The 24859-nt window shown below is 42.8% G+C and overlaps 2 protein-coding genes across 5 annotated transcripts in view; one reads left to right on the top strand and one right to left on the bottom strand.

Annotated features, from left to right (window-relative positions):
* CCNT2 (cyclin T2) overlaps positions 1–751 on the top strand; it is a 44814-nt gene extending 44063 nt beyond the window's left edge. The window contains exon 11 of the mRNA XM_077273074.1: positions 277–751. Coding sequence (XP_077129189.1) covers positions 277–405 — 129 coding nt within the window. The 3' untranslated portion in view covers positions 406–751. The remainder of the gene's footprint in view (positions 1–276) is intronic.
* Positions 1–23492, bottom strand: part of MAP3K19 (mitogen-activated protein kinase kinase kinase 19) — a 32994-nt gene extending 9502 nt beyond the window's left edge. The window contains exons 1-11 of one of the 4 annotated variants that reach the window (XM_077273066.1): positions 23315–23492; positions 22203–22391; positions 20615–20806; positions 19984–20138; positions 15578–15693; positions 15378–15490; positions 9235–9292; positions 8368–8425; positions 7855–8099; positions 6834–6868; positions 1957–4014 (exon numbers count right to left, since the gene is read on the bottom strand). In XM_077273066.1, coding sequence (XP_077129181.1) covers positions 1957–4014; positions 6834–6868; positions 7855–8099; positions 8368–8425; positions 9235–9292; positions 15378–15490; positions 15578–15693; positions 19984–20138; positions 20615–20806; positions 22203–22385 — 3213 coding nt within the window. In that variant the 5' untranslated portion in view covers positions 22386–22391; positions 23315–23492. Of the gene's footprint in view, positions 1–1956; positions 4015–6833; positions 6869–7854; positions 8100–8367; positions 8426–9234; positions 9293–13589; positions 13838–15377; positions 15491–15577; positions 15694–19983; positions 20139–20614; positions 20807–22202; positions 22392–23314 lie in introns of those variants that run through there. The other 3 variants (XM_077273067.1, XM_077273068.1, XM_077273069.1) reach the window with 3 other exon arrangements.
* Between the last annotated feature and the right edge of the window lie 1367 nt (positions 23493–24859).

Raw genomic sequence — 24859 nt, 5'->3', positions numbered from 1 at the left:
TGTCCGAGCCAATCAGTAGCCTCTGATTGGCTGCATCGGTCACAAAATGTCCCTTGCCGGAAGAGGATGCCGGGAGAACCTCAGTGCCGACACAGGCAGCAGTGTGGTGGTCTGGTTGATCTTCTTTTTTTTTTTTTTTTTTTTTTTGTTAATTCATAATATAAAAACTAAAAAAACAGTAGTTGATGTCTGTGGTTGTAGATCTTTTAAAGATTTTTGTTTTTATTGATTTTACTTTTTTACTTATTTGTTTGTTCCTCTTTTTTTTTTTTTTAGCTGATTTGCACTGAAAGTTTCGATGGTAGCGAATCGCTTGCCATCCCAATGGAAGGACACAAATCAAACCTGGAACACTACCTCACCATGGAAAGCCATAATTACTCCCACCAGCATGGACTACACTGATCAGAGTTTTGAATTTCATTTTAATTTTTTGCTTTTTTTTATCCATTTATTAAGTCCAAAGAAAGACATTTGTGCGGCTAATTTATTTTTTTATATGCTTTCGACAGTCCTTGGAAGAAATAGAAGAAAAAAAAAAAAAGTACCGTTCAGTTACATTGCAGGTCGGACTGGGGGGGAAAACAAAAATGCAAGAAACTGTATGTTTGTCTCAGGTTTTTTTCGGAACTGGTAACTTAAGGTACATATAATGTATATCCGTACTGGCGCAAGGGCCAGGATACGTGATCTAATATGTAAAATATCGCTGAGAAAATAATAACTAAAAAAATAAATAAGATTCAGGGTACAGTCATCTTGCTTGTATTGGTCTGCTAGTGCACTCCTTGAAATAGCCTTTTTTGTGATTTATTTTTGTTTGTTTGTTTTCCATTAACCCTTTAATTCATCCACATCCAATTACCGTAATTCCGCTTGGTGACTACTGGATCTTTCTTATAATAAAAGATGACAAATTGCAGACCTATTCATTTTACCCCTCATTCCTTTAAATCATCACAGCATCGACATTGTCTCATTTGTTTTGTTCCGCACGTTATTGTAGTCCACCACGTTAGCTAATGGCACGAGGAGGTAAAAACAAACAAAAAAAAAACACAGTCATGCACCATCACAATCTGTTGCACGGATCCAAATTGAATAGCTTGAATTCTGCCAGACTGCGCAAAGCCATCTCCTTCCTCTGGACCCTGGACACGTTAGTACAAGCTTAGGTGGTGGGTTGTAGACCCCAGACTGTGACATTCAGAAATCCAGTATCGGCAACATTTTCGCATCCATAGTCCTCCCTCGCACGGCTTCTACACTAGGGTTCTATTATATTCTATGTTATGGTTTAGTCTGACGCTTGCAATGAGCCTACGTGGGGTGCGTGTGTAATCCCTGGAGCCACAGGCACTTGGTGTGCCGCCATATGGTGCCTTCCAAACAATATGATTTTATGTAGTCCTCCTCTAAAAAGCAATGCTTTGAAATCCGGTATCTATTACACCTTGCCACAAATGGTTTTTCTGTAGGTTTCTTACAAAATTCGACAGGGAAAAAAATCAGTCATATGGCAGTACAGGTGATGAGCGAGGGTGCTTGGAATATATTGTATTATCCAAGCATGCCCGGGTGTTATTCGAGTGTCTTCGGTGTGCCGAGTAATATGTTCAAGTTCCCGCGGCTGCATCTTTCGCGGCTGTTAGGCAATCCTTGCATGTGTTGCGTCTGTCTAACGGGCAATCCCTGCATCTGTTGCACAGGAGAACAGCCACAAATTATGTAGCTGTGGGGACTCGATCATATTACTTGAGCACGCGCGAGCATGCTCTGAAAACACAATATCCGAGCACAGTCTCTCATCACTAATTTTTGTGGTTGCTGTTTAACAGTTACACTCAAGCCTGTATTATGGTAAGATGCATGAGAATGTGAGATTCTGTATCCAAATTTTAAGTATTTATTCTAAGTCTTTGACTATAAACTGTGACTCTATAAAAAAACACTTACCTGCGATTGATCGGTGTGCCCATCATCAGCTTGGCGCTCACGAAAGGTTGTACTATGGTCGCCATCTTTTCTGTCATCCACGACTGTACCAGTGAATTCTTCACTAATCATTAAGTTTTCCAGACAAGAAATAAGTTCGGCAGTTAGATGTTCACTGCCTACAAAACTATGACACTCTTGGGTAGAATATGTAAAATCTGCATTGTTTTTAGTCTCAGTTGATGTTCCTTTTTGACAACGGTCATCATGAACCCAATCCTCCAAGGCTTCAACTTTTGGGGTTCTCAACGTCTCTTCAGCTCGTGGTGAGCTTCCAGTTTTCAGATCCTCTCCATGGCAGCTGTTGTCAGTGAGACCATTGTCCTGTTGAACACTGACCTCTTTTAGAAGACCTTGATCTACATTTTCAGGTTTATTGGATTCCATATTGATAGACCTTCTCTCAAGTTCTCTCAACATTTTAAGGTTTTCTTTGATGGTTTCATGAATGGTGATCGAGTTTTCTAAAGTGGCTTCCTTGATTGTGGGTAACTCAAAGATCGGATGCTTGGAGTCCATCATCTCATCTGAAGGAAGTACAACATGGTCTTCCTCTTGTTTTTCAGTCTTAATTTCCCAGTCCACACCAGAAATTATGATAATGTTCTCTGTTTTGCTTTCTACCTTCTCCAACTTTGATGCTGAATTTTGGCGGCGATGGCTCGTAGCGGATGGACTCTTCTTGCCCTTTGCTTTAGTTCTTTTGGATCTTGCACTGTTGTGTCTTGAGGAACTTGAACAAGAACTTTTTGAGGAACAACTCCTAGTGGAAGAAGCGGAGTTGGTTTCTCTACCAGAGTTGGAAGCATTGACAAAGACAGAAGGTGGGAACATTTGGTACATGACCGGACCAGCGCCTTGTTGTGATGTTATCTCCAAAAACATATCACTGTATTTTATATCTTGGAAATCATGGGAACACTTTGATCTTGGCAAAATAGAAGTATTACTTGGAGAGTTTATTTGCTTCTGTGAGTAAATCGAGAGTTGGGTTTGAGATCGTTCGATATTTCTGTTTGCACTTCCTTGTGCAGAACTGGCAACTCTTTTGGACACTTTCGAAGATGATGGCACCGATGAATATACCAGGGTTGGTAAAGGAACGCTTTTCCCATTGCATCGATTGCTGTTCGACAGAGGTCTTTGTTGTTTTGTGTTATCGGGAGCAGACATGATTCTGGTCTTTCTGCTTTTTTTAGTCTTTTCGTTCTCTTTTTGGGCAAGAATATTAAAACTGTGGTTCACGTTATGCAGTAGAGAGCCAGGCTTTGTTTTTCGTTTTGTAAAAAGAGGTTTGCTTGGGGAAGAGTAAATCTCTATCTCGGGCTTCTGCTCAGAAAATGTGATGTGAACAAACGGTATGTGACTCGTTCTGGGTGTCCTTGAGAGGTCGATGGTTTTGAGCTCGGATTTCTTCTTGGTGTCATCAGTGGCTGGTGTAGCTGTTCCCAAATTTTCTTCAATTGTCTTGTTTTTGCCGTGTTTCTCCAGTTCTGTTTCTTCTCTTGTGCATGGCGGATCGTCCATCGCGCTCGCCTGGTTTTTCCTGAAGCTTTCATGTAATTGTAAATGCTCAATGTGTAGAGATCCATCTGCCTCTACGCAGTTTGCTTTGTCATTAGTATGCAGCAACGTTTTCGAGCCTCGGCAGCTTATGTGTCTTCTTGCTATTTCCCCATTCTCTGTAGACTCTCTTCTTCTAGATCCAGTCCTGCCTCTGTCCTCTGCATTTTTTGATGTGTGATCATCCCTAGAACTTTGCTGATTTTCAGAACTAATGCAACTCTCCAAACTTATCTGCACCATCTCTCTGGACAAGACTAGGTCTTCTGCGTCTTGCATCGATTTCTGAAGCTTCAGCTCATTAGGAATCTTTCCACTTTTCAAATCTGCAAGGTGGTCAGAAGGTAGAGCTGTACTTGATCTAGTGGCTTCTTTGTGTCTTGAAATGATCTTTGACAAAGGTCTGAGTTTGGCAGGGATTGGAGATCGAGAGGAAGGAGTCAGTGGTGGAAAAGTCTAAAGTAGAAGAAAAGTTAAGAACGTTTCAAACGGTCTCAGAAAATAATAGTCTTTACATTTAAATGCATCAGAACCTCCTTTCTTTTGTAGCTCACTGTTCAGCTTTACTGTGTAAACCGAGACATGGTCAGCAGAGTTATCTCGTTAAAAGCTAGAAATTTAATGACCGCTTAATTCTGCAGCTGTATAAAGTGGGATATTAACACCATCGTCATAGACAGCTCCCATGTCACTTCCTAGTCTTTGTGCTCAATATTTCTTCTGTATATTAATCTGAAGTTTGCAGCTGCCTTAAACCCTTCACGACATATGCCGTATATGTATGGCGCAAGTCTGAAGTGGATGTATGGAGCGGGCTGTGAATTACAGCCAGGACCTGACGCTAACAATTGTGGTGGAGCCGTTCTACGCCCACGATTGTTAACCTGTCAATCTGACAGCTGCATTTAACACAGGCCAGCATGGTTGTGCATCTTTCTCTCTGCCCATCGGCGTGCCGGTTATGTGCTCACGGGTCGCCGATGGGTTGCTTATGATATCCTGGGGTCAGCTGTTGACCCCTGTGCCTGTTATGATGGAGCTCGCTTGTAGCCCTACCTGTGGCCGGGCTTCAAAGGAAACCGTGATTTCTGCTATATGCAGCGATGCTGTCACATCTCTGTATATAACACAACCGATTAGACAATCGCATCTTCAAGTTCCGTAAGGAGGCTAACAACAACAGTGAAAAGTATAAAAAAAAATAAATTTATAAGTTTAAATTGTCCACCTTTTTCCCCATTGAAAATAAATACATTCTTTTTATATATGTGGTACTGCCACATTCAGAAAAGTACGATCTATCAAAATATAAAAACTACTAACCCGATCGGTAAACACTTTAAACAGAATAAATTCAAGAACAACAAAATTGCTTTTTTTTTTTTTTGGTTGCCACAATTCCACAAAAAATGCTATAACAAGCGATCAAAAAGTTGCATCTGTTGCAGAATGATATTAATAAAAATGTCGTCTAGCCCTGCAAAAAAAATAAGCTATCATACAGCTTTATCAGCAGAAAAATAAAATGTTAAGAGTTTTGGAAAATGGTGAGAACCCCCAAAATTTGGGGGCAAATTTCAGTTTGTTTGTTTTTTACCCTCACCACTAAAACAATAAAATTGGACATGTTCAGTACACAATGTGGCAAAATGAAATGCTGTCATTCAAAAGTACAACTCGTCCCGCCCTCAAACTTCTATATGGACAGAAAAATAAATGAGTTATGGCTCTGGGAGGAAGAAACGGAAACGCAAAAATGGAATTTGGCCCTGTCGAGAAGGGGTTAAAACATACAACCATTGTCAGTATCTGTGCAGGTAAACCATAAAGGAAGTGTATGCCTCCAGTATGGCCGCCCCCCTATAAACAATATTTATAGAGGCAAAAATGCATTTCTCTTTTACAGATTCCATTATAAAGTGACCGGTTTTCTTTCAGGAATAATCTGTTTCCTTGAACGAACAAAGTAATGTGTCTGACCTGTTGATTACCCAACATCTACTGGTCGGAGCACTGAAGGGCCTCCATACATACAAGGTCACAGGGAACTATGTAATGTTTGGCAACTTTACAGTGTAAACGTGTACAAACATCGTACGAGACTTAGGCTACTTTCACACTAGCGTCGGGCACTGCACGTCGCAATGCGTCGTTGTGGAGAAAAAACGCATCCTGCAAAGTTGCCCGCAGGATGCGTTTTTTTTCCATAGACTTTTATTAGCGACTCATTGCGACGGTTGCGTCATGTTTTGGCGGACCGCCGCCACAAAAAAAGTTACATGTAACTTTTTTTGTGCGTCGAGACCGCCATTTTCGACCGCGCATGCGTGGCCGAAACTCCGCTCCCTCCTCCCCGGACCTTGCAATGGGGCAGCGGAAGCGTCGTAAGACTGCTTCCGCTGCCTACGTTGGGTATTTTTTTCACAGTATGCGTCGGTCCCGTACCGATGCTAGTGTGAAAGAAGCCTAAGGCTATTTTCACACTTCTGTTTTTTTTTTAATCCGTCACAATGCGTCCATGCAACGTATCGACGGATGCGTAAAAAATAGTGAAAAACGGATGGAACGCATCCAGTATTTCGACAGATCCGCTAGACGGTTCCGTTGAAAACTGGATCCATTGCATCCGTTTTTACCCTCCGTTTCTTCCATTTTTTTTTTGACGGATCCGTTTTCTATGCCTAAAAATGGGAGTCTCCCAAATGTGATTGGCTACTGGAAAATAGGGAAACCAATATATTGACTGGCTGGCTGTCTTCAGGCTGGCAGGAGTCTTGCTGGCACATTTGGGGGTGACGCCCAGGCCAGGTTTATATAGATTTGGGGCCTGTCTGGCCAATTGGCTACAAATTCCTGATTCTGAGCATGCGCAGTGTAAAAAAAAAAAACGGATTCCAGCGCTGGATTCCGTCATACGACGTCTCACGACGGATCCTGCGTCCATAGGCTTCCATTCTAGTCAACGACGTATGCCGCAGGATCCGTCGCGACACGTTTTCCTGACGCAGACAAGAACATTACATTGAACGTTTTTCCAGACGACGGTCCGCTAAAACATGACGGATCCGTCGCACAACGGATGCGACGTGTGACCATGCGTCGCGATCCGTCGCTAATACAAGTCTATGGGAAAAACGGATCCTGCTGGCACATTTGCAGGATCCGTATTTTTCCCAAAACGACGCATTGCAACGGATATGAAAAGACGGAAGTGTGAAAGAGGCCTAAGATGTGGCGTCCGCGGTCAACACATGGCTGTATGTAAGGAAACTTACCTTGCTATCCCTAGAAGTTTCTGCTGAACCCAACCCTTAAAGACAAAAGAAAAGCATTAAGATTGGAAGTATAACCTGTCAAGTAAAGGCTGCCATGTGGCTTTCTGTATCTCGGCGCAGGGTTGCTCTCGCTTTTTCCTTTTCTGCTTTGAATCTTCTTGGATTACTTGTATACCGCAGGAAAGAAAGATAAAATATATATATCTCTCTCTTTGTACCGTGTTAGTCAGTAGATAGAAAAATATTTAGACGTGAGAGTCCTCAGTGGTTGATCCTTTTAATGGCTACCTGAAAAGAGCTTTTCAGTTACCTTTTAATGGCTATTGACCACTGAGGACTTTCACGTCTAAATATTTTTGTATACAGCACGTATTGTCTTTAAAAAAAAAAAAAAAAGATTAAACTGTATTTCTGAAGATTGAGATTGTGCGTCATTAGCTGCAATATCTTCACGCTATGGTGGCTACACAAGGTAAGGAGGCTTCTGTGGATTGGGGAAATAAAACGCTAAACTGTCTGGAGCTCGTGTCCGGACTAACCATGTTAGCCAAGACCTAGTCTGTGCACACGTTTGGGTTTTTGTAGCAGAAAAAAATGCTGCATAAAATGTAGATTTTTATGTGGTTTTCAGACTCTGTGAAGAACAGATTCGAAACTACCATGGACACAGAGTACAAGGTGTACTGGACTTTATCTGTGTTCCCGGACAATTTTATCCTCTGATGGATTGTTTTCTGAGCCTTTTGGTTTCCATGTAATAACGGTTCTTGAGACTGTTCACTCATCTCTCCCTCTGTTGATTTTGTGACACTGTGAATAGCCTTATAACTCATAAGTCACTGAGAAATTTAAAAAGGCTTATCAAGTTTACAAAACCTATATTCCTAACTCAGCCAAACATTTTCTATTTTCTTTTTGCCTACACTATGGAGGGAGAATAGTGACCATATAATTCTTTAATCTTCATCATAACGCCACACAAGCCATTTACAGATGGTTGTATATCATGGTAAGCACTTACTATGCCAAATTTGCCCCTTTATGTATTTGATGTCTCGGAGAGGGTTTGGATTTAGGTGATGCTGCAAGATGTTGGGTTCACAATAAGACTCCGGCACTAGGTAGCCGAGCCCCAGTCTTTCCAGCTTGCTGGCGTCTTTCCCCAGAAGCGGTGGAAGGTTTGGGAACCTTGTAGTGGTTGATTGCTGAGGCTGGAGCTTGGCGGCAGGATCAGTGAGCCATTGTCTTGAGAAGGAAGGTCTTTTCCTGTAATACAGATTAATAATGTCGGATGTCGGCCTCATATTCTGTAGTCAGCAGGGTGCGTGGTAATAGTATTGGCCATGATCTGTAGATTTAGGGCAGAATCTTATCAGATACTTTACACATCAATTTTCATGAGCCTGAGATAGCAGCGTACAGCGCTCAGCATCGTATATTCGACCTCCACAATATTCAGACTAATCTCTGTATCGGTGGAGGTCCCAACAATTAAGTCTATTTTCGTATCCCCATGGGCCGACTTTATTCTCACCGTTCTTGCGTTTGATAAAAGTTTTCCATTTCTTGGAAAGTAACTTCTTCTGCAAGATCTAGAACAAAGGAAAACGATGGGTGACATTGGTGGTAGTGCCCACACATACTGCAGTAGATGCCAGCGACAGTGGGCACGGTATGGTATAAAAAAATGGATGCAAGTAAGGAAAAGGACATCCAACAGGGTTGCAACACGTTATAAGAAAGACGCAGATTACGGTAACTGCTGAAGATACGAGAAGAATTAGATGTAAAGCCACCAGCAGCCATTATCCTCCAGTGCTGCCATATTCCAGAATTATTACCTCCCTGTAGGCCAGAAGTACAAGGTATTAAATGTCCAAAGACAAGGCCGAGGTGAGGAGGCCGAGCCCGACCACCACTGAGCAAGACACAAAAGTACAAGGTGTTCAGTGCTCAGACAAACAGCCAAGGTGAGGAGGCCGAGCCCGACCACCACTGAGCATGACACAGAAGTACAAGGTGTTCAGTGCTCAGAGACATGGCCAAAGTGAGGAGGATGAGCCCGACCACCACTGAGCAAGACACAAAAGTACAAGGTGTTCAGTGCTCAGACAAACGGCCGAGGTGAGGAGGCCGAGCCCGACCACCACTGAGCATGACACAGAAGTACAAGGTGTTCAGTGCTCAGAGACATGGCCAAAGTGAGGAGGATGAGCCCGACCCCCACTGAGCAAGATACAGAAGAGAAACGTCTGGACTGTGACAAGAAATATCTGATAATTACAACAGTAATAAGGCAATAGAGAAAGAAATATGTGCAAAAAAAACCCAGGTAATTAGCACCAAATCAGCAAAAAAATACAAAATCAGCAAATTTACATATATTATTAGAATTTATTACCTGCTGCAGGATTCGGGGGCTCCTCTAAAATCTCTTGGAAAATCCCGTCACTGCTCAACTGGAATATAAACCAGAATACTAGTAAGGTATGGAAATAAAAAATGTCTTCTCAAGAAAGGTGAGCAAAAAGATTCATGCTGCCCTGGTCCGATGTTCAATGCGGTTCTCCATTGCAGCCAGTCTTCATGTCTGTGGCATCCTGGGTTAGTAGACCCCAAAAACGCTCAAGATGCAAGACGCAGAAATGAAGACTGTGCTCAATCGTCCAGTTTTTCATTGGAAATAAGCACCTGCAAGAAATACTTCGTGCTCCTTATCTTCACGCCAAGACAGAGATCTAAATCTAACTTCAGATGTTGAAGAACTGTTGACATAGTACAAAAGACTTAGGCTTCAACTCAAAAATTTATTTTTTTAAGTTTTTGTTTGTCTCTTTTATGTTGCTGAATTTTATGACAAATTCTTCAATCTTGGTGCACAATATTTGATGAATTTGCTCAAATTCAAAAATTCTTATTTTTTGTCTCTAAAGGTCACACGACCCTTTCAATAAGCTTGAAAATATCATACTAGTCTTGAACTGTTAAAAAAAAAAAAATAGGCAAAATAGATCAGTAGGGTACTGAATTACAATTGCACAAACGTGTGCGATAATTCGAAAAGTTACAAATGATGAATTAGGTTAACCCATTACTTGCCAAATTAGCATTTTTCTTTTTTTTTTTTTTAATGACAGATTTTTAATGATTTTGGTCCTGATGAATCAGCAACATAATTTGCAACATTTTTTCAAGTACAGATTTTTCAGAAAAGGGCGTCCCAATATTCAATTAAAAATGACAATGACATGATTTCCTATTTTGTAAACATTCATTTTCCAAACACAACACAAAATATTGGACCTAGTTATAAAAATTATAAAATCTTAGTTGCTAGAAGCTAAAGATTAGGCGTCCCCAAAAAAAGGACATTGGTAGATAATGGGTTAAAGCATGTGAGTAACCAAAACCACAGCCATGGTGGTAAAAAAAAAAAGAATAAGACGAAACAAAGTAAAGTTATTAAAAGGCGCAAATTAAATGAACAAGGCGCGAATAAATAAATGTGAAAAATGTTACTACAGAGAAAAGAGCAAAAGCAATGATGATCCACCCAGTTTACAATAAAGGGATTGGCTGACGATCCCGTGAGATCTGCCATCTCCGCCGGCTCTAGCCATCGTTACCTTCCAGCAGTTCCCCAGTCCCAGCCTGCGGCTCTCGTCTTATCTCGTTACACAATTAGCCATTTTGTCATTGTAGTGAGAGAAACGTGAGGGACTTGTGCCAACCATCTGGTCACACATGATACGGCTGAGTGATTATTAGCCAAGAGGCAGGTGGTTCACCGTGATGGTGCTGACCGTGAAATACACACCAATGGTGGACAAAGCCGGCGCAATCCTACACCGCATGGCTGCAGGCACACACAGGGCTTCATGTACTAAAACGAGTGCAAGAGCCCATGGTGCCGGAGCTTATGGTGTCATTAAATATTCTCTATGGTCATCCATGACATCTGGATTCTCTCCGCACACGGCAGGCTGCTGTAAACTAACGATTGTTGAAGGACAGAAGGAAAACTATTAACGGGACTTTGCAGATCTCTTGGACAGAATTGTGGTTTTACCTTAAGCAAAACCTGCTAACTGCTGCTTTAAACTTCCATGCTTTACACTACAGCTTTTTTTTTCTTTTTCTCATTATAAATAAAGATTTAAGGCTCCGATACATCATTTGCTGTTTTTTTTTTTTTTATTACTTTTTTTATTTTGTGTTTATTTTGTGGTATTTGGTGATATTTTTTGCACCAAATTCACTAAAATGGTGCATGCGAGTTATGAATTTGGCCCAAAGTAAAAAAAAAAAAAATGTTTTCTTTGCCTTTTAACCATTGTTGCAATTTTTTAAATCACAACCTCAAATGTTCTACAAAATGTTGTAAAGATTGCTTAATAAAAATCTGTCGTATGTAAAAAAATCTTTTGGAGTGCATTTGCAACAAATTTTGAGATTTCTGATCATTTCTGTTTTCAAATGCAACGCCCATAGTGGAGAAAAAAAGAAAAAAAAAAACAGGTGATCACATAGAACGGACTTCAGAAAAGGCACAAACGGAAAGATAAATTTGGCACAAATTACAAAAAAGCTGTAAAAATTTTCAGGCTCACTGTCCATTTTTAAATAGGGGGTAAAAAAAGGACATTTCCCAAATTTCTACTACCCATTAAACAATAAATAACAGACCGTACTCAGATCACACATGGACTTATTCGCAAATTGGATCGAAATAAAAAAGTCTCTTTTTTTTGAGGACTATAGGTCACATCCTGGACACGTATAAATGGCCATAGAATATAACGGGAACGTGTTCTACAGGTCCTTCTCAAAAAATTAGCATATAGTGTTAAATTTCATTATTTACCATAATGTAATGATTACAATTAAACTTTCATATATTATAGATTCATTATCCACCAACTGAAATTTGTCAGGTCTTTTATTGTTTTAATACTGATGATTTTGGCATACAACTCCTGAAAACCCAAAAAACCTGTCTCAATAAATTAGCATATCAAGAAAAGGTTCTCTAAACGACCTATTACTCTAATCTTCTGAATCAACTAATTAACTCTAAACACATGCAAAAGATACCTGAGGCTTTTAAAAACTCCCTGCCTGCTTCATTACTCAAAACCCCCATCATGGGTAAGACTAGCGACCTGACAGATGTCAAGAAGGCCATCATTGACACCCTCAAGCAAGAGGGTAAGACCCAGAAAGAAATTTCTCAACAAATAGGCTGTTCCCAGAGTGCTGTATCAAGGCACCTCAATGGTAAGTCTGTTGGAAGGAAACAATGTGGCAGAAAACGCTGTACAACGAGAAGAGGTGACCGGACCCTGAGGAAGATTGTGGAGAAGGACCGATTCCAGACCTTGGGGAACCTGAGGAAGCAGTGGACTGAGTCTGGTGTGGAAACATCCAGAGCCACCGTGCACAGGCGTGTGCAGGAAATGGGCTACAGGTGCCGCATTCCCCAGGTAAAGCCACTTTTGAACCATAAACAGCGGCAGAAGCGCCTGACCTGGCCTACAGAGAAGCAGCACTGGACTGTTGCTAAGTGGTCCCAAGTACTTTTTTCTGATGAAAGCAAATTTTGCATGTCATTCGGAAATCAAGGTGCCAGAGTCTGGAGGAAGACTGGGGAGAAGGAAATGCCAAAATGCCTGAAGTCCAGTGTCAAGTACCCACAGTCAGTGGTGTGGGGTGCCATGTCAGCTGCTGGTGTTGGTCCACTGTGTTTCATCAAGGGCAGGGTCAATGCAGCTAGCTATCAGGAGATTTTGGAGCACTTCATGCTTCCTGGCACCTGCTCACAGTGCCAAAACCACTGGTAAATGGTTTACTGACCATGGTATTACTGTGCTCAATTGGCCTGCCAACTCTCCTGACCTGAACCCCATAGAGAATCTGTGGGATATTGTGAAGAGAAAGTTGAGAGACGCAAGACCCAACACTCTGGATGAGCTTAAGGCCGCTATTGAAGCATCCTGGGCCTCCATAACATCTCAGCAGTGTCACAGGCTGATTGCCTCCATGCCACGCCGCATTGAAGCAGTCATTTCTGCCAAAGGATTCCCGACCAAGTATTGAGTGCATAACTGAACATTATTATTTGATGGTTTTTTTTGTTTGTTATTAAAAAACACTTTTATTTGATTGGACGGGTGAAATATGCTAATTTATTGAGACAGGTTTTTTGGGTTTTCAGGAGTTGTATGCCAAAATCATCAGTATTAAAACAATAAAAGACCTGACAAATTTCAGTTGGTGGATAATGAATCTATAATATATGAAAGTTTAATTGTAATCATTACATTATGGTAAATAATGAAATTTAACACTATATGCTAATTTTTTGAGAAGGACCTGTATATGTGGAAACTAGACGTCTGAATGAGGCCTAGCAGCGATATTGGCATATTTCTGATTTACCATGGTGGCCATTTTTTAATTTATTTTTTTTTATAAAGCCGTTCTAGTTGTCACCTTTTCATTAACTTTATAGAAACTAATGGTAAAACTTTCACTTTACTGAGAGAAATTACGGTTTTACTATCACTAGAGAGGAGATTAATTAAAGGTGACAGCCAATATGGCTGCAGTTCTTCTTGTCACTTTAAAAAAAAAAAAATGGCCACTTCACTGAAACATAAAAATAGTAATATTTTACCAGACATTAGGTATTGCGCAAATTTAACATTTTAGATGCAATTTTTTATGTAAACCTTCAAAGCGATCAGCCGCCTTCACCTGCATCAAAGTTCTGACTGACATCAAGTTCCAAAACAATGGCCGCCCATGGACACATTGATGGTCTGTCAGAGCAAGGGGTGACATTTCCTGGCTGTTTTCCACCCATATGGACAAATTCATCAAGCCTGACAGTTCATGCCCCAATCTTGATGAAAAGCTTGCTGAAAGCCCAGAATCCGAAATCCATGCCAGCTAAGAGATGGGGTAGATTTCTGTTATAATTTCTGGCATAAAGAAAGGTTAATCTGGCGGGCTGTAATAGGCCGGGACCACTTTCTAGACAAATGGAGACTCCCTCAGTATAAAAACACCAAAGGCGGTAAGCGCCTTGATGAATTTCCACAACGTAGGGTGGTGTCATGCTGGAGTTTTATCTAATGAACTTAAGTATTTTTTTTTTTTAATGAAGAAACCACTTTAGGATAAGTAAAACAAGTAAAAGCCTAGTAGGCCTCATTTCTAAGAACTGTCCTTGTTGTCCATAGCGACCAATCAGAGCTCAGCTTTCATTTCCTAAACCGCTCTGATAAAATGAAAGCTGCGATGTGATTGGTTGCTATGGACAACAAAAACAGCTATTCTTTTAGATAAGTTTTCCTATATTTGCTGCAGCCTGGGCTCAATTCATGAGGCAAATTACACCAGAATTTTAGAGTAAAACTGCTCTAAATGTCGTTTTTGGTTTCTTTCGCAACTCAAAGTTATGCAAAAAAAAATTGTGACTTTTGCTATTTTTACGCCAGCGAAGGCCGATTCCTCCAACTTTTTATAAAGGTGGATGGCTCCATCGCAGCCCCCAGCCTAGTGTATACTTCAGGCGGTGGTCACTAAGAGGCCCCTGCATCTTCCTCCAGCGCGCCGTTCATTAAGACTGGCATTCAAAATGACACAACCATTTCCTACTCAGAAACACTATGGCCGCTAGTCTTTTTTTTTTTTAAAGTCACCTTTCTGTTTTGCCTTTCTTTTTACCCAGGTGGATTTTCTACTAAAATTTGTGTGGATTCTTAGTTGTTTTTTTTTTTTTTGCTATTTTGTGTGATTTTGCACTTTTTTAGATTTATACGTTGCACAGTTCTTCTGTATGTTTCACATTAATCTTTAAATTAGTGAAAAACAAAAATACACCAGGAGTAGTGGAATAGATTTGCTTAAAAAAAATAGTGACTTGTTAAAAAGTTGCAATTCATGAATTTGTTGAACATAACTGGAACTATTGCCGAGAAAAAAAGGAAAGCTGCAAAAAGCTTCAAAATGGATAATGAGGTGAAAAAAGCAAAAATCACTCCTAGAAAAAGGCGCAAATTCAATGACCCATAAATGTACCAGGGTTCATGTTTTTAAGGGATTGTCCATGATTTTTTAAAAATAAAATAAAAAAAGGTTTGCTTTTTCTTCTGGAAATCGCACCAGCAATGTCTACGGATTGCACTTGATATTGCAGTTAATTTCCACTGGAGTTAATCGGTTTGAGCTGCACTACCGCTTACAACCTGGGAATACATGTGGCGCTGTTTAAGGAACAAAGTAGTCATGTTTGCATAATCCTGTTGAGCCCCTTTAAGAAAAGCGCACAATGAATGCCCCATAAACGCCTAGGAGAGCTGTCACAATACTTCAACTCCCAATGTGAGCTAACAGGATATCAGGATGTGCTGGGAGTTGCAGTTTTGCAAAAGCAGGAAAAACAGAGCTTGGAAAACATTGATGTAACCTAAATGTGGCTGAAAAGGAGCAATTTTGAAAATAAGAGGTAAAAGGAGGAGACGGCCGGGGGCATCTTACCTCCTCAGCGCTCTGGTCCTGAGTGGCAGCGCTCGGGAATCCATCTGGTGGACTGTCACATAAGGAAGGCTTTGTCCCAGGACACAAGTCACATGAGGCTTCATCATATGCGCCTGTGAACGGAAGAACAGACTTGTGAATGGTTTAGTCACTCAGTGGTCTTGTCCCTCCTGCCCACACATCAGAACACAGATTTTTACCTGCCGGGGGCCCACACCTCTCCAGGGCATCTATCAGCTGTTGTCCCAGGGGACTCCTCACTTTTGACACATAGCTGACTGCTGACCGTCCTCCGTTATCCAAGAGCTCAGTGTCTCTGCAGAAAAAGACCTATATAAACTAAAGACTGTTCTCATAGCAATCACTATTCTGCTGGTGCAGTCACAGTGTACATACATTACATTACTGATCCTGAGATACATCCTGTATTATACTCCAGAGCTGCACTCACTATTCTGCTGGTGCAGTCACTGTGTACATACATTACATTACTGATCCTGAGTTACATCCTGTATTATACTCCAGAGCTGTACTCACTATTCTGCTGGTGCAGTCACTGTGTACATACATTACATTACTGATCCTGAGTTACATCCTGTATTATACTCCAGACCTGTACTCACTATTCTGCTGGTGCAGTCACTGTGTACATACATTACATTACTGATCCTGAGTTACACACTGTATTATACCCCAGAGCTGCACTCACTATTCTGCTGGTGCAGTCACCGTGTACATACATTACATTACTGATCCTTAGTTACATCCTGTATTATACTCCACAGCTGCACTCACTATTCTGCTGGTGCAGTCACCGTGTACATACATTACATTACTGATCCTGGGTTACATCCTGTATTATACCCCAGAGCTGCACTCACTATTCTGCTGGTGCAGTCACTGTGTACATACATTACATTACTGATCCTGAGTTACATCCTGTATTATACTCCAGAGCTGCACTCACTATTCTGCTGGTGCAGTCACTGTGTTCATACATTACTGATCCTGAGTTACATCCTGTATTATACCCCAGAGCTGCACTCACTATTCTGCTGGTGGAGTCACCGTGTACATACATTACATTACTGATCCTGAGTTACATCCTGTATTATACCCCAGAGCTGCACTCACTATTCTGCTGGTGCAGTCACTGTGTACGTTCATTACATTACTGATCCTGAGTTACATCCTGTATTATACCCCAGGTCTGCACTCACTATTCTGCTGGTGGAGTCACCATGTACATACATTACATTACTGATCCTGAGTTACATCCTGTATTATACCCCAGAGCTGCACTCACTATTCTGCTGGTGCAGTCACTGTGTACATACATTACATTACTGATCCTGAGTTATATCCTGTATTATACCCCAGAGCTGCACTCACTATTCTGCTGGTGCAGTCACTGCGTACATACATTACATTACTGATCCTGAGTTACACACTGTATTATACTCCAGAGCTGCACTCACTATTCTGCTGGTGCAGTCACTGTGTTCATACATTACTGATCCTGAGTTACATCCTGTATTATACCCCAGAGCTGCACTCACTATTCTGCTGGTGGAGTCACCGTGTACATACATTACATTACTGATCCTGAGTTACATCCTGTATTATACCCCAGAGCTGCACTCACTATTCTGCTGGTGCAGTCACTGTGTACGTTCATTACATTACTGATCCTGAGTTACATCCTGTATTATACTCCAGAGCTGTACTCACTATTCTGCTGGTGCAGTCACTGTGTACATACATTACATTACTGATCCTGAGTTACATCCTGTATTATACTCCAGACCTGTACTCACTATTCTGCTGGTGCAGTCACTGTGTACATACATTACATTACTGATCCTGAGTTACACACTGTATTATACCCCAGAGCTGCACTCACTATTCTGCTGGTGCAGTCACCGTGTACATACATTACTGATCCTTAGTTACATCCTGTATTATACTCCACAGCTGCACTCACTATTCTGCTGGTGCAGTCACCGTGTACATACATTACATTACTGATCCTGGGTTACATCCTGTATTATACCCCAGAGCTGCACTCACTATTCTGCTGGTGCAGTCACTGTGTACATACATTACATTACTGATCCTGAGTTACATCCTGTATTATACTCCAGAGCTGCACTCACTATTCTGCTGGTGCAGTCACTGTGTACATACATTACATTACTGATCCTGAGTTACATCCTGTATTATACTCCAGAGCTGCACTCACTTTTCTGCTGGTGCAGTCATTGTGTACATACATTACATTCCTGATCCTGAGATACATCCTGTATTATACTCCAGAGCTGCACTCACTATTCTGCTGGTGCAGTCACTGTGTACATACATTACATTACTGATCCTGAGTTACACCCTGTATTATACTCCAGAGCTGCACTCACTATTCTGCTGGTGGAGTCACCGTGTACATACATTACATTACTGATCCTGAGTTACATCCTGTAATATACCCCAGAGCTGCACTCACTATTCTGCTGGTGGAGTCACCATGTACATACATTACATTACTGATCCTGAGTTACATCCTGTATTATACCCCAGAGCTGCACTCACTATTCTGCTGGTGCAGTCACTGTGTACATACATTACATTACTGATCCTGAGTTATATCCTGTATTATACCCCAGAGCTGCACTCACTATTCTGCTGGTGCAGTCACTGCGTACATACATTACATTACTGATCCTGAGTTACACACTGTATTATACTCCAGAGCTGCACTCACTATTCTGCTGGTGCAGTCACTGTGTTCATACATTACTGATCCTGAGTTACATCCTGTATTATACCCCAGAGCTGCACTCACTATTCTGCTGGTGCAGTCACTGTGTACGTTCATTACATTACTGATCCTGAGTTACATCCTGTATTATACTCCAGAGCTGTACTCACTATTCTGCTGGTGCAGTCACTGTGTACATACATTACATTACTGATCCTGAGTTACATCCTGTATTATACTCCAGACCTGTACTCACTATTCTGCTGGTGCAGTCACTGTGTACATACATTACATTACTGATCCTGAGTTACACACTGTATTATACCCCAGAGCTGCACTCACTATTCTGCTGGTGCAGTCACTGTGTACGTTCATTACATTACTGATCCTGAGTTACATCCTGTATTATACTCCAGAGCTGTACTCACTATTCTGCTGGTGCAGTCACTGTGTACATACATTACATTACTGATCCTGAGTTACATCCTGTATTATACTCCAGACCTGTACTCACTATTCTGCTGGTGCAGTCACTGTGTACATACATTACATTTCTGATCCTTAGTTACATCCTGTATTATACTCCACAGCTGCACTCACTATTCTGCTGGTGCAGTCACCGTGTACATACATTACATTACTGATCCTGGGTTACATCCTGTATTATACTCCACAGCTGCACTCACTATTCTGCTGGTGCAGTCACCGTGTACATACATTACATTACATTACTGATCCTGGGTTACATCCTGTATTATACCCCAGAGCTGCACTCACTATTCTGCTGGTGCAGTCACTGTGTACATACATTACATTACTGATCCTGAGTTACATCCTGTATTATACTCCAGAGCTGCACTCACTATTCTGCTGGTGCAGTCACTGTGTACATACATTACATTACTGATCCTGAGTTACATCCTGTATTATACTCCAGAGCTGCACTCACTTTTCTGCTGGTGCAGTCATTGTGTACATACATTACATTCCTGATCCTGAGATACATCCTGTATTATACTCCAGAGCTGCACTCACTATTCTGCTGGTGCAGTCACTGTGTACATACATTACATTACTGATCCTGAGTTACACCCTGTATTATACTCCAGAGCTGCACTCACTATTCTGCTGGTGGAGTCACCGTGTACATACATTACATTACTGATCCTGAGTTACATCCTGTAATATACCCCAGAGCTGCACTCACTATTCTGCTGGTGCAGTCACTGTGTACGTTCATTACATTACTGATCCTGAGTTACCTCCTGTATTATACCCCAGAGCTGCACTCACTATTCTGCTGGTGCAGTCACTGCGTACATACATTACATTACTGATCCTGAGTTACACACTGTATTATACCCCAGAGCTGCACTCACTATTCTGCTGGTGCAGTCACTGTGTTCATACATTACTGATCCTGAGTTACATCCTGTATTATACCCCAGAGCTGCACTCACTATTCTGCTGGTGGAGTCACCGTGTACATACATTACATTACTGATCCTGAGTTACATCCTGTATTATACCCCAGAGCTGCACTCACTATTCTGCTGGTGCAGTCACCGTGTACGTTCATTACATTACTGATCCTGAGTTACATCCTGTAATATACCCCAGAGTTGCACTCACTATTCTGCTGGTGCAGTCACCGTGTACATACATTACATTACTGATCCTGAGTTACATCCTGTATTATACCCCAGAGTTGCACTCACTATTCTGCTGGTGGAGTCACCATGTACCTGGTATTTCCCCACTCTAGGCCTGTAAGTCTATGGGGAGTCCTGTGTGCTCCGCAGACATGATCACATTTTCCTTTGTTGCGTATTTATAGCTTAGTGGACTCACACGTGGTGGTTGAGCAGTTCTTGCAGCACGGCGTCAGGTCTGTAGTCAGATCCCATATTCAGGCTGTCAAACAGGTCTAGGTCCCGCAGCACCAACATGACCGGGGTCAGGCCTTGTCCATTCCTAGAGTGCATATAATGAGCATGGCCTGCGGACTGGAAGAGAAAGCATCGATGTAAGGAAACAATGAAACCTGGAGAGCAATGTGCACGGGGTTCAGATAATGAGAAGAATCCCGGTTCTGGAGCACATGTTTTCTTATGGTTGTGCTGTTCCCGTTATTCCTCCTGGAAGTTACCACTGGGTTTTTCCTTCTCCGCTCATCATAGGGCTGTGTGTCCTTCTACAATCGGCACCGAGTGAACGCCGTCAGTGTATTTAGTGATTATTTATACATTTCCAAGAGGAATAACAGAGGATCAGAACAGTGGAAATAACAAGAAATGATGCTTCATTGTTATTTTATGGGATATACAATTATTAACTAAAGTAGACAGAGAAGAGGGGCCCGATCTAAGACAGCGGGTCTCCAGCCAACTGGGAAACCACAACTCCCAGCAAGCTCTAACAGCTAGGACATGCTTGGGGTTATTCCAGCCTGGATACTATGTATCTCTAGTAGATCACTGACCAATAGGTGCTGAATTCTCTCCAGATCCCCTTGCCATGCGGCCTGCATCATCGATAGCTGCGGAAATGAGATCCGTGTGACTGCGGCCAGCAGCTGCGCCCGGGTGTCAGCGTCAGCCACATGCACAGCCGTCTGGTTTGCAAAATTGCAGAAGGTGACGTCAGCCCCATGTTCCAGAAGAATCGCAATCACCTGCAGGACAGAGCAATGATGAAGAGCGATTTCCCTCAACTCCACGAGTCACCAATGTCTGTCCTCCTTATTGACGATGTTACCTGACTGTCCGCCAACGTGGACAAAACAACCCAACAATGATCATCAGATGTAGCAGAGCTGAACAGGTCATTTAGCTTTTAGGGGATGACCCCCTGAGTCAAGGACTATGCAAAACCACAAATACGGTAAAACATGCTAATATAGAAATTTTGACAAATTTTAGACTCAACTCTGCTATATATACACTATATGGAGAAAAGTATGTGCCCCCTCCACATCCGTACTCCAGGGGTCCCATTCTACATCCATAGACATTTATATTGAGTCGCCCCTCTGCAGATATGACTCCCGCTCTTCTGGGAGGGATTTTGAAGGCGTCCACGGGAATTTTTTCCCTTCCATTTATGAGGTCAGACCCTGATGTTGGGGAGAGGCCGGGCTCATAACCTTCATTGTAGATGTTGGATGGGGCTGAGGTCATGTTCCAAACTCCCCCCCCTCCATGTCTGTATGGAGCTTGTGCCCTGGGCACAGTCATGGGGGGCAGATAAGGGTCTTCCCCAAACTGTTCCTACAAAGATGGCAGCTACAATTGTCCATAATGTCTTATGCTGAAGATTAAGATTTCCCATCACTGGAGTTGAGGGTCCGAGGCCGCCCCCCCCCATAACAGCACATAGCATTATCCTCCTCCTCCATCTGTACAGGGGGCACAATGCAGTCAGGGGGTAACGTCCTCCTGGGTCACCAAACCCAGACTCCTCCATCAGAGAAGTGTGATCCGTCACTGCACAGAAAACGTCTCCTCCAGAGTCCAGTGGTGGCGGCTTTACACCGCTCTATCCCACGCTCCGCATTGTGCTTGGTGATCTACGGCTGCATGCAGCTGCTCGGCCATGAAGCTCCCAGCGGAGGCACAGTCTTTGTGCTGATACTAGAGGAAGACTGCACTCTGCAGTTTTGGGGTCAGTAGAGCGCTGGTGACTTTTCTACCCTCTGCTTCCTCAACACTCGGCCCCCCCTCTGTAACGTTACGGGGTCTCCATTTCATTTTTGTGGCTGAGTCGCTGCGGTTCCTTCCACTTCTCAATAATATCACTGACAACTAGTAATGGGGGAAGAGTCAGGAAGAAGAAATGTCATGGACGGATGTGTTACCCCAATGGCTCCTATTACAGGACCCAAGAGCGCTGCACCACCGGCCATCCTGCCACAAGTTAGTATAGACTGACGGCATGGCGGGGGGCCGGAGGTTATAACCTGGGTGGTCAGATATTATACACCGGGGGGAAATAGGTCTGAATGAGGACCCAGAATGCAATGATTACGACGTGTAGTACACTAGCAGTATATACCATATATACAGACTCACCTTGGTGCGGTTTTCTCCTGCAGCCGCTATTAGTGCCGTGTTCCCAGTCTGTGGATGGGGAGTATTTATAAGTCTGGGGTCATTACTGAGACTTGTGGTGATTACTTGCTTTTCACCCCTTGCTGCAGCCTCCAGGAATAGCAAAATCGATTCTCCATTGTGTGCGTCCTCCTCCTCCATCATCAGCTTCTAGGGAATAATAATACGTGAACCTTGCATTTTCTTTTGGCGCCTTTGGACAGGAAACATAAACTGAGCTTATGGCAGCCGGGGTCTGATTCCGAGTTTTCTGAATGTAACACTTGCCGCGCCGTAAGATTTTGATAATCCGATTCCTATTTTTATTTTTTAGCTCATCAGAGGTTTCATTACGACCGATCCTAATCCTCAGCTAGACGGTCAGTGGGTCACCGATGAGACATCTCCAGCCTCTTCATACACATGGCCCTTGCTGCCGACATACCATGCAGACCCACCATCACTCCTCGCCAAATCATGGGATTTGGGGGAAAGAACCTTTGTTTTTCCCAGCTTGCCAGGCGATGCTTCAAGAAAATATTAGGGTGGAATTTTGACAACAGCGCCAACTGCAAGGATTCTACATCGGTGCCAGTCACAGTGCGGCTGAACAGTATCAACCTGTTTACCCATGACAGTGCCAATCGCAGTGTTCCTGGTACCAGTGCCTGGTGATTGCCCAGGCCCCGGGCGACCACTTACACACCTCCTCCGGTTATCTATGCCGCTGACCAGTCCAGATTGCTGCCATGATGGCAGTCGTCACTGGCAGCTTTACCTGTCGCCTGATTCCCAACATCCCATCTTGGAAGACCACGAAGACTTATACTGTCCAGCTTCTTTCTACTATGTGGACTTCCTCCACCATTCCAAAAACGGGCACATTTATTAAGAATTTAGATTGTGCGTCCCCCGATGTAAGTGCCGGCAATCTGAGTACTGCGCTACGGAATATGTAATCGCCATTCAAATACAATGAATGACTTGTGACCAATGGTGGAGACCTGGAAGCCGTCCTGACCACTTCACACGTCTGCGTAATGTGACCCGACTGTGAAACCCAAGATCAGTGCGAGAAAAGAGCGAGCAGTCACCTGCGTGTGATCACAGCGGAGCGGACGTGGCCGACCATGGCAGGTGCGAGGGTCTTCTCCAGATGGCACCTACTCTCAGAGCCGGGCGTTAGACATGGTCCATGTTCGGTGGAAAGCCGACAGCAGGAGCCTGCGGCCAGTGAATGGAATCCTTCAGTTTACAGATCGCTGCTAGGACAACCAGCAGTCAGCAGAGTGTTTGGGATTGTCCCCTCGGAGAGGAGGAGGAGGGTGGTGGAGGAAGCAGGCTGCGACTCCATTGTACACGCCGACAGGCACGCATCATGTATACAATCCACGACATTTCAGCATGTTGGGAGTTGTAGTTTCCCACCTGACACTAATACTAACTGAAAAAAAAAAAAGTTATGTTTGAGTTATCAGTTATAAGATCTCTGCTGGCTCTCAGTGAATGGGGACATAGTTCTGTACATCAGGCTGCGATCCTGTGCTGCTGACACCAGTGCACGGGGCGTCACAGTGTATCAGAGGCCTTTCTTGTAAAAAACTCCAGAGAACTCGAGCACCGAGAATTTAGGAAGTTGTGGAACTTTATCGAAGGCTGCGCTGCCTGTCCTCTGAGAAGAGTCCCCAGATGATGAACTGACTATGGAGTGTCCTGTTTCTGAGACCACAGTGATCAGATGTGATCTGATGAGGAGCCTGGAAGTGTTCATCTTTCCTGCAGCGCCTCCACAGGAGAAATGAAGCATTACATGACGTGTGTTGATGCTGGTGGGCTATGTGTCTAATATAGCAGCATGCCGGGTCCTCCAGAGCCAATGAAGAGCTGTTTGGATGAGTGTTCAGTGGGGAGAGGGTCCCAGTGCCGGAATGTAATTAAGCTGCCTGATTTCCCACCCCGCCATCATCCATCTCCGGAGAGTCATGAGGTCATCAGACGGTTGGTTAGTCCCCCTGACATTGGTGGTTTATGGCCCATTAATAGTACTAAAAAAAGAAATCTAAATATGGAGCAGAAATCAGAGGGTTAATGGATAAATTTTAATATTTTTATTGGTGGGACAAAACCAGGAAATGAGACCAAAAGACACAGCACTCATGCAGTAAATGGTTAAAGGTGCTCAAGTAGGGTGTCCAACCCGTAATGTACAAAATAGAAAAAACTTGGCACTCAAAGAAGCAAATTGGCGTGAAAAGAAAATCCCTTTTATTGCGCATCCAATGATCAAATAGTTAAACGTTTTCGGTCCACACTCAGACCTTCATCAGAACTGGGTCTGTAGAGAAAATTACATGTCCCAATACAGGTGTCCTGTCCTCTTTTGATATCTCAGGGAGGGTTTCAGGACCCCTGGATACCGAAAGGAGCCCAAGCCGAACAGCGCGTTGAGGTATGCGATCGTGTCAATTGTCTCAGCTGTCAGTGGTAATCCATGGTAAACACATCACAGTCACTGCTGGCATCTCTGTGTTATTGTTTTGTTTCCTGGAAAAGACTCTGTACCTTGTTACTATGACAAACGGCAATTCTAGAAAAGTGTTCTCTCTCCTCACTGCAGAAAGGATCTTATCCTCTATCTG

The sequence above is a fragment of the Ranitomeya variabilis genome, chromosome 7, assembly GCF_051348905.1.
Source record: "Ranitomeya variabilis isolate aRanVar5 chromosome 7, aRanVar5.hap1, whole genome shotgun sequence".
Classification (NCBI taxonomy): Eukaryota; Metazoa; Chordata; class Amphibia; order Anura; family Dendrobatidae; genus Ranitomeya; species Ranitomeya variabilis.
Note: the sequence above shows the minus strand (reverse complement) of the source record. Positions and strands in the feature narration are given on the sequence as shown.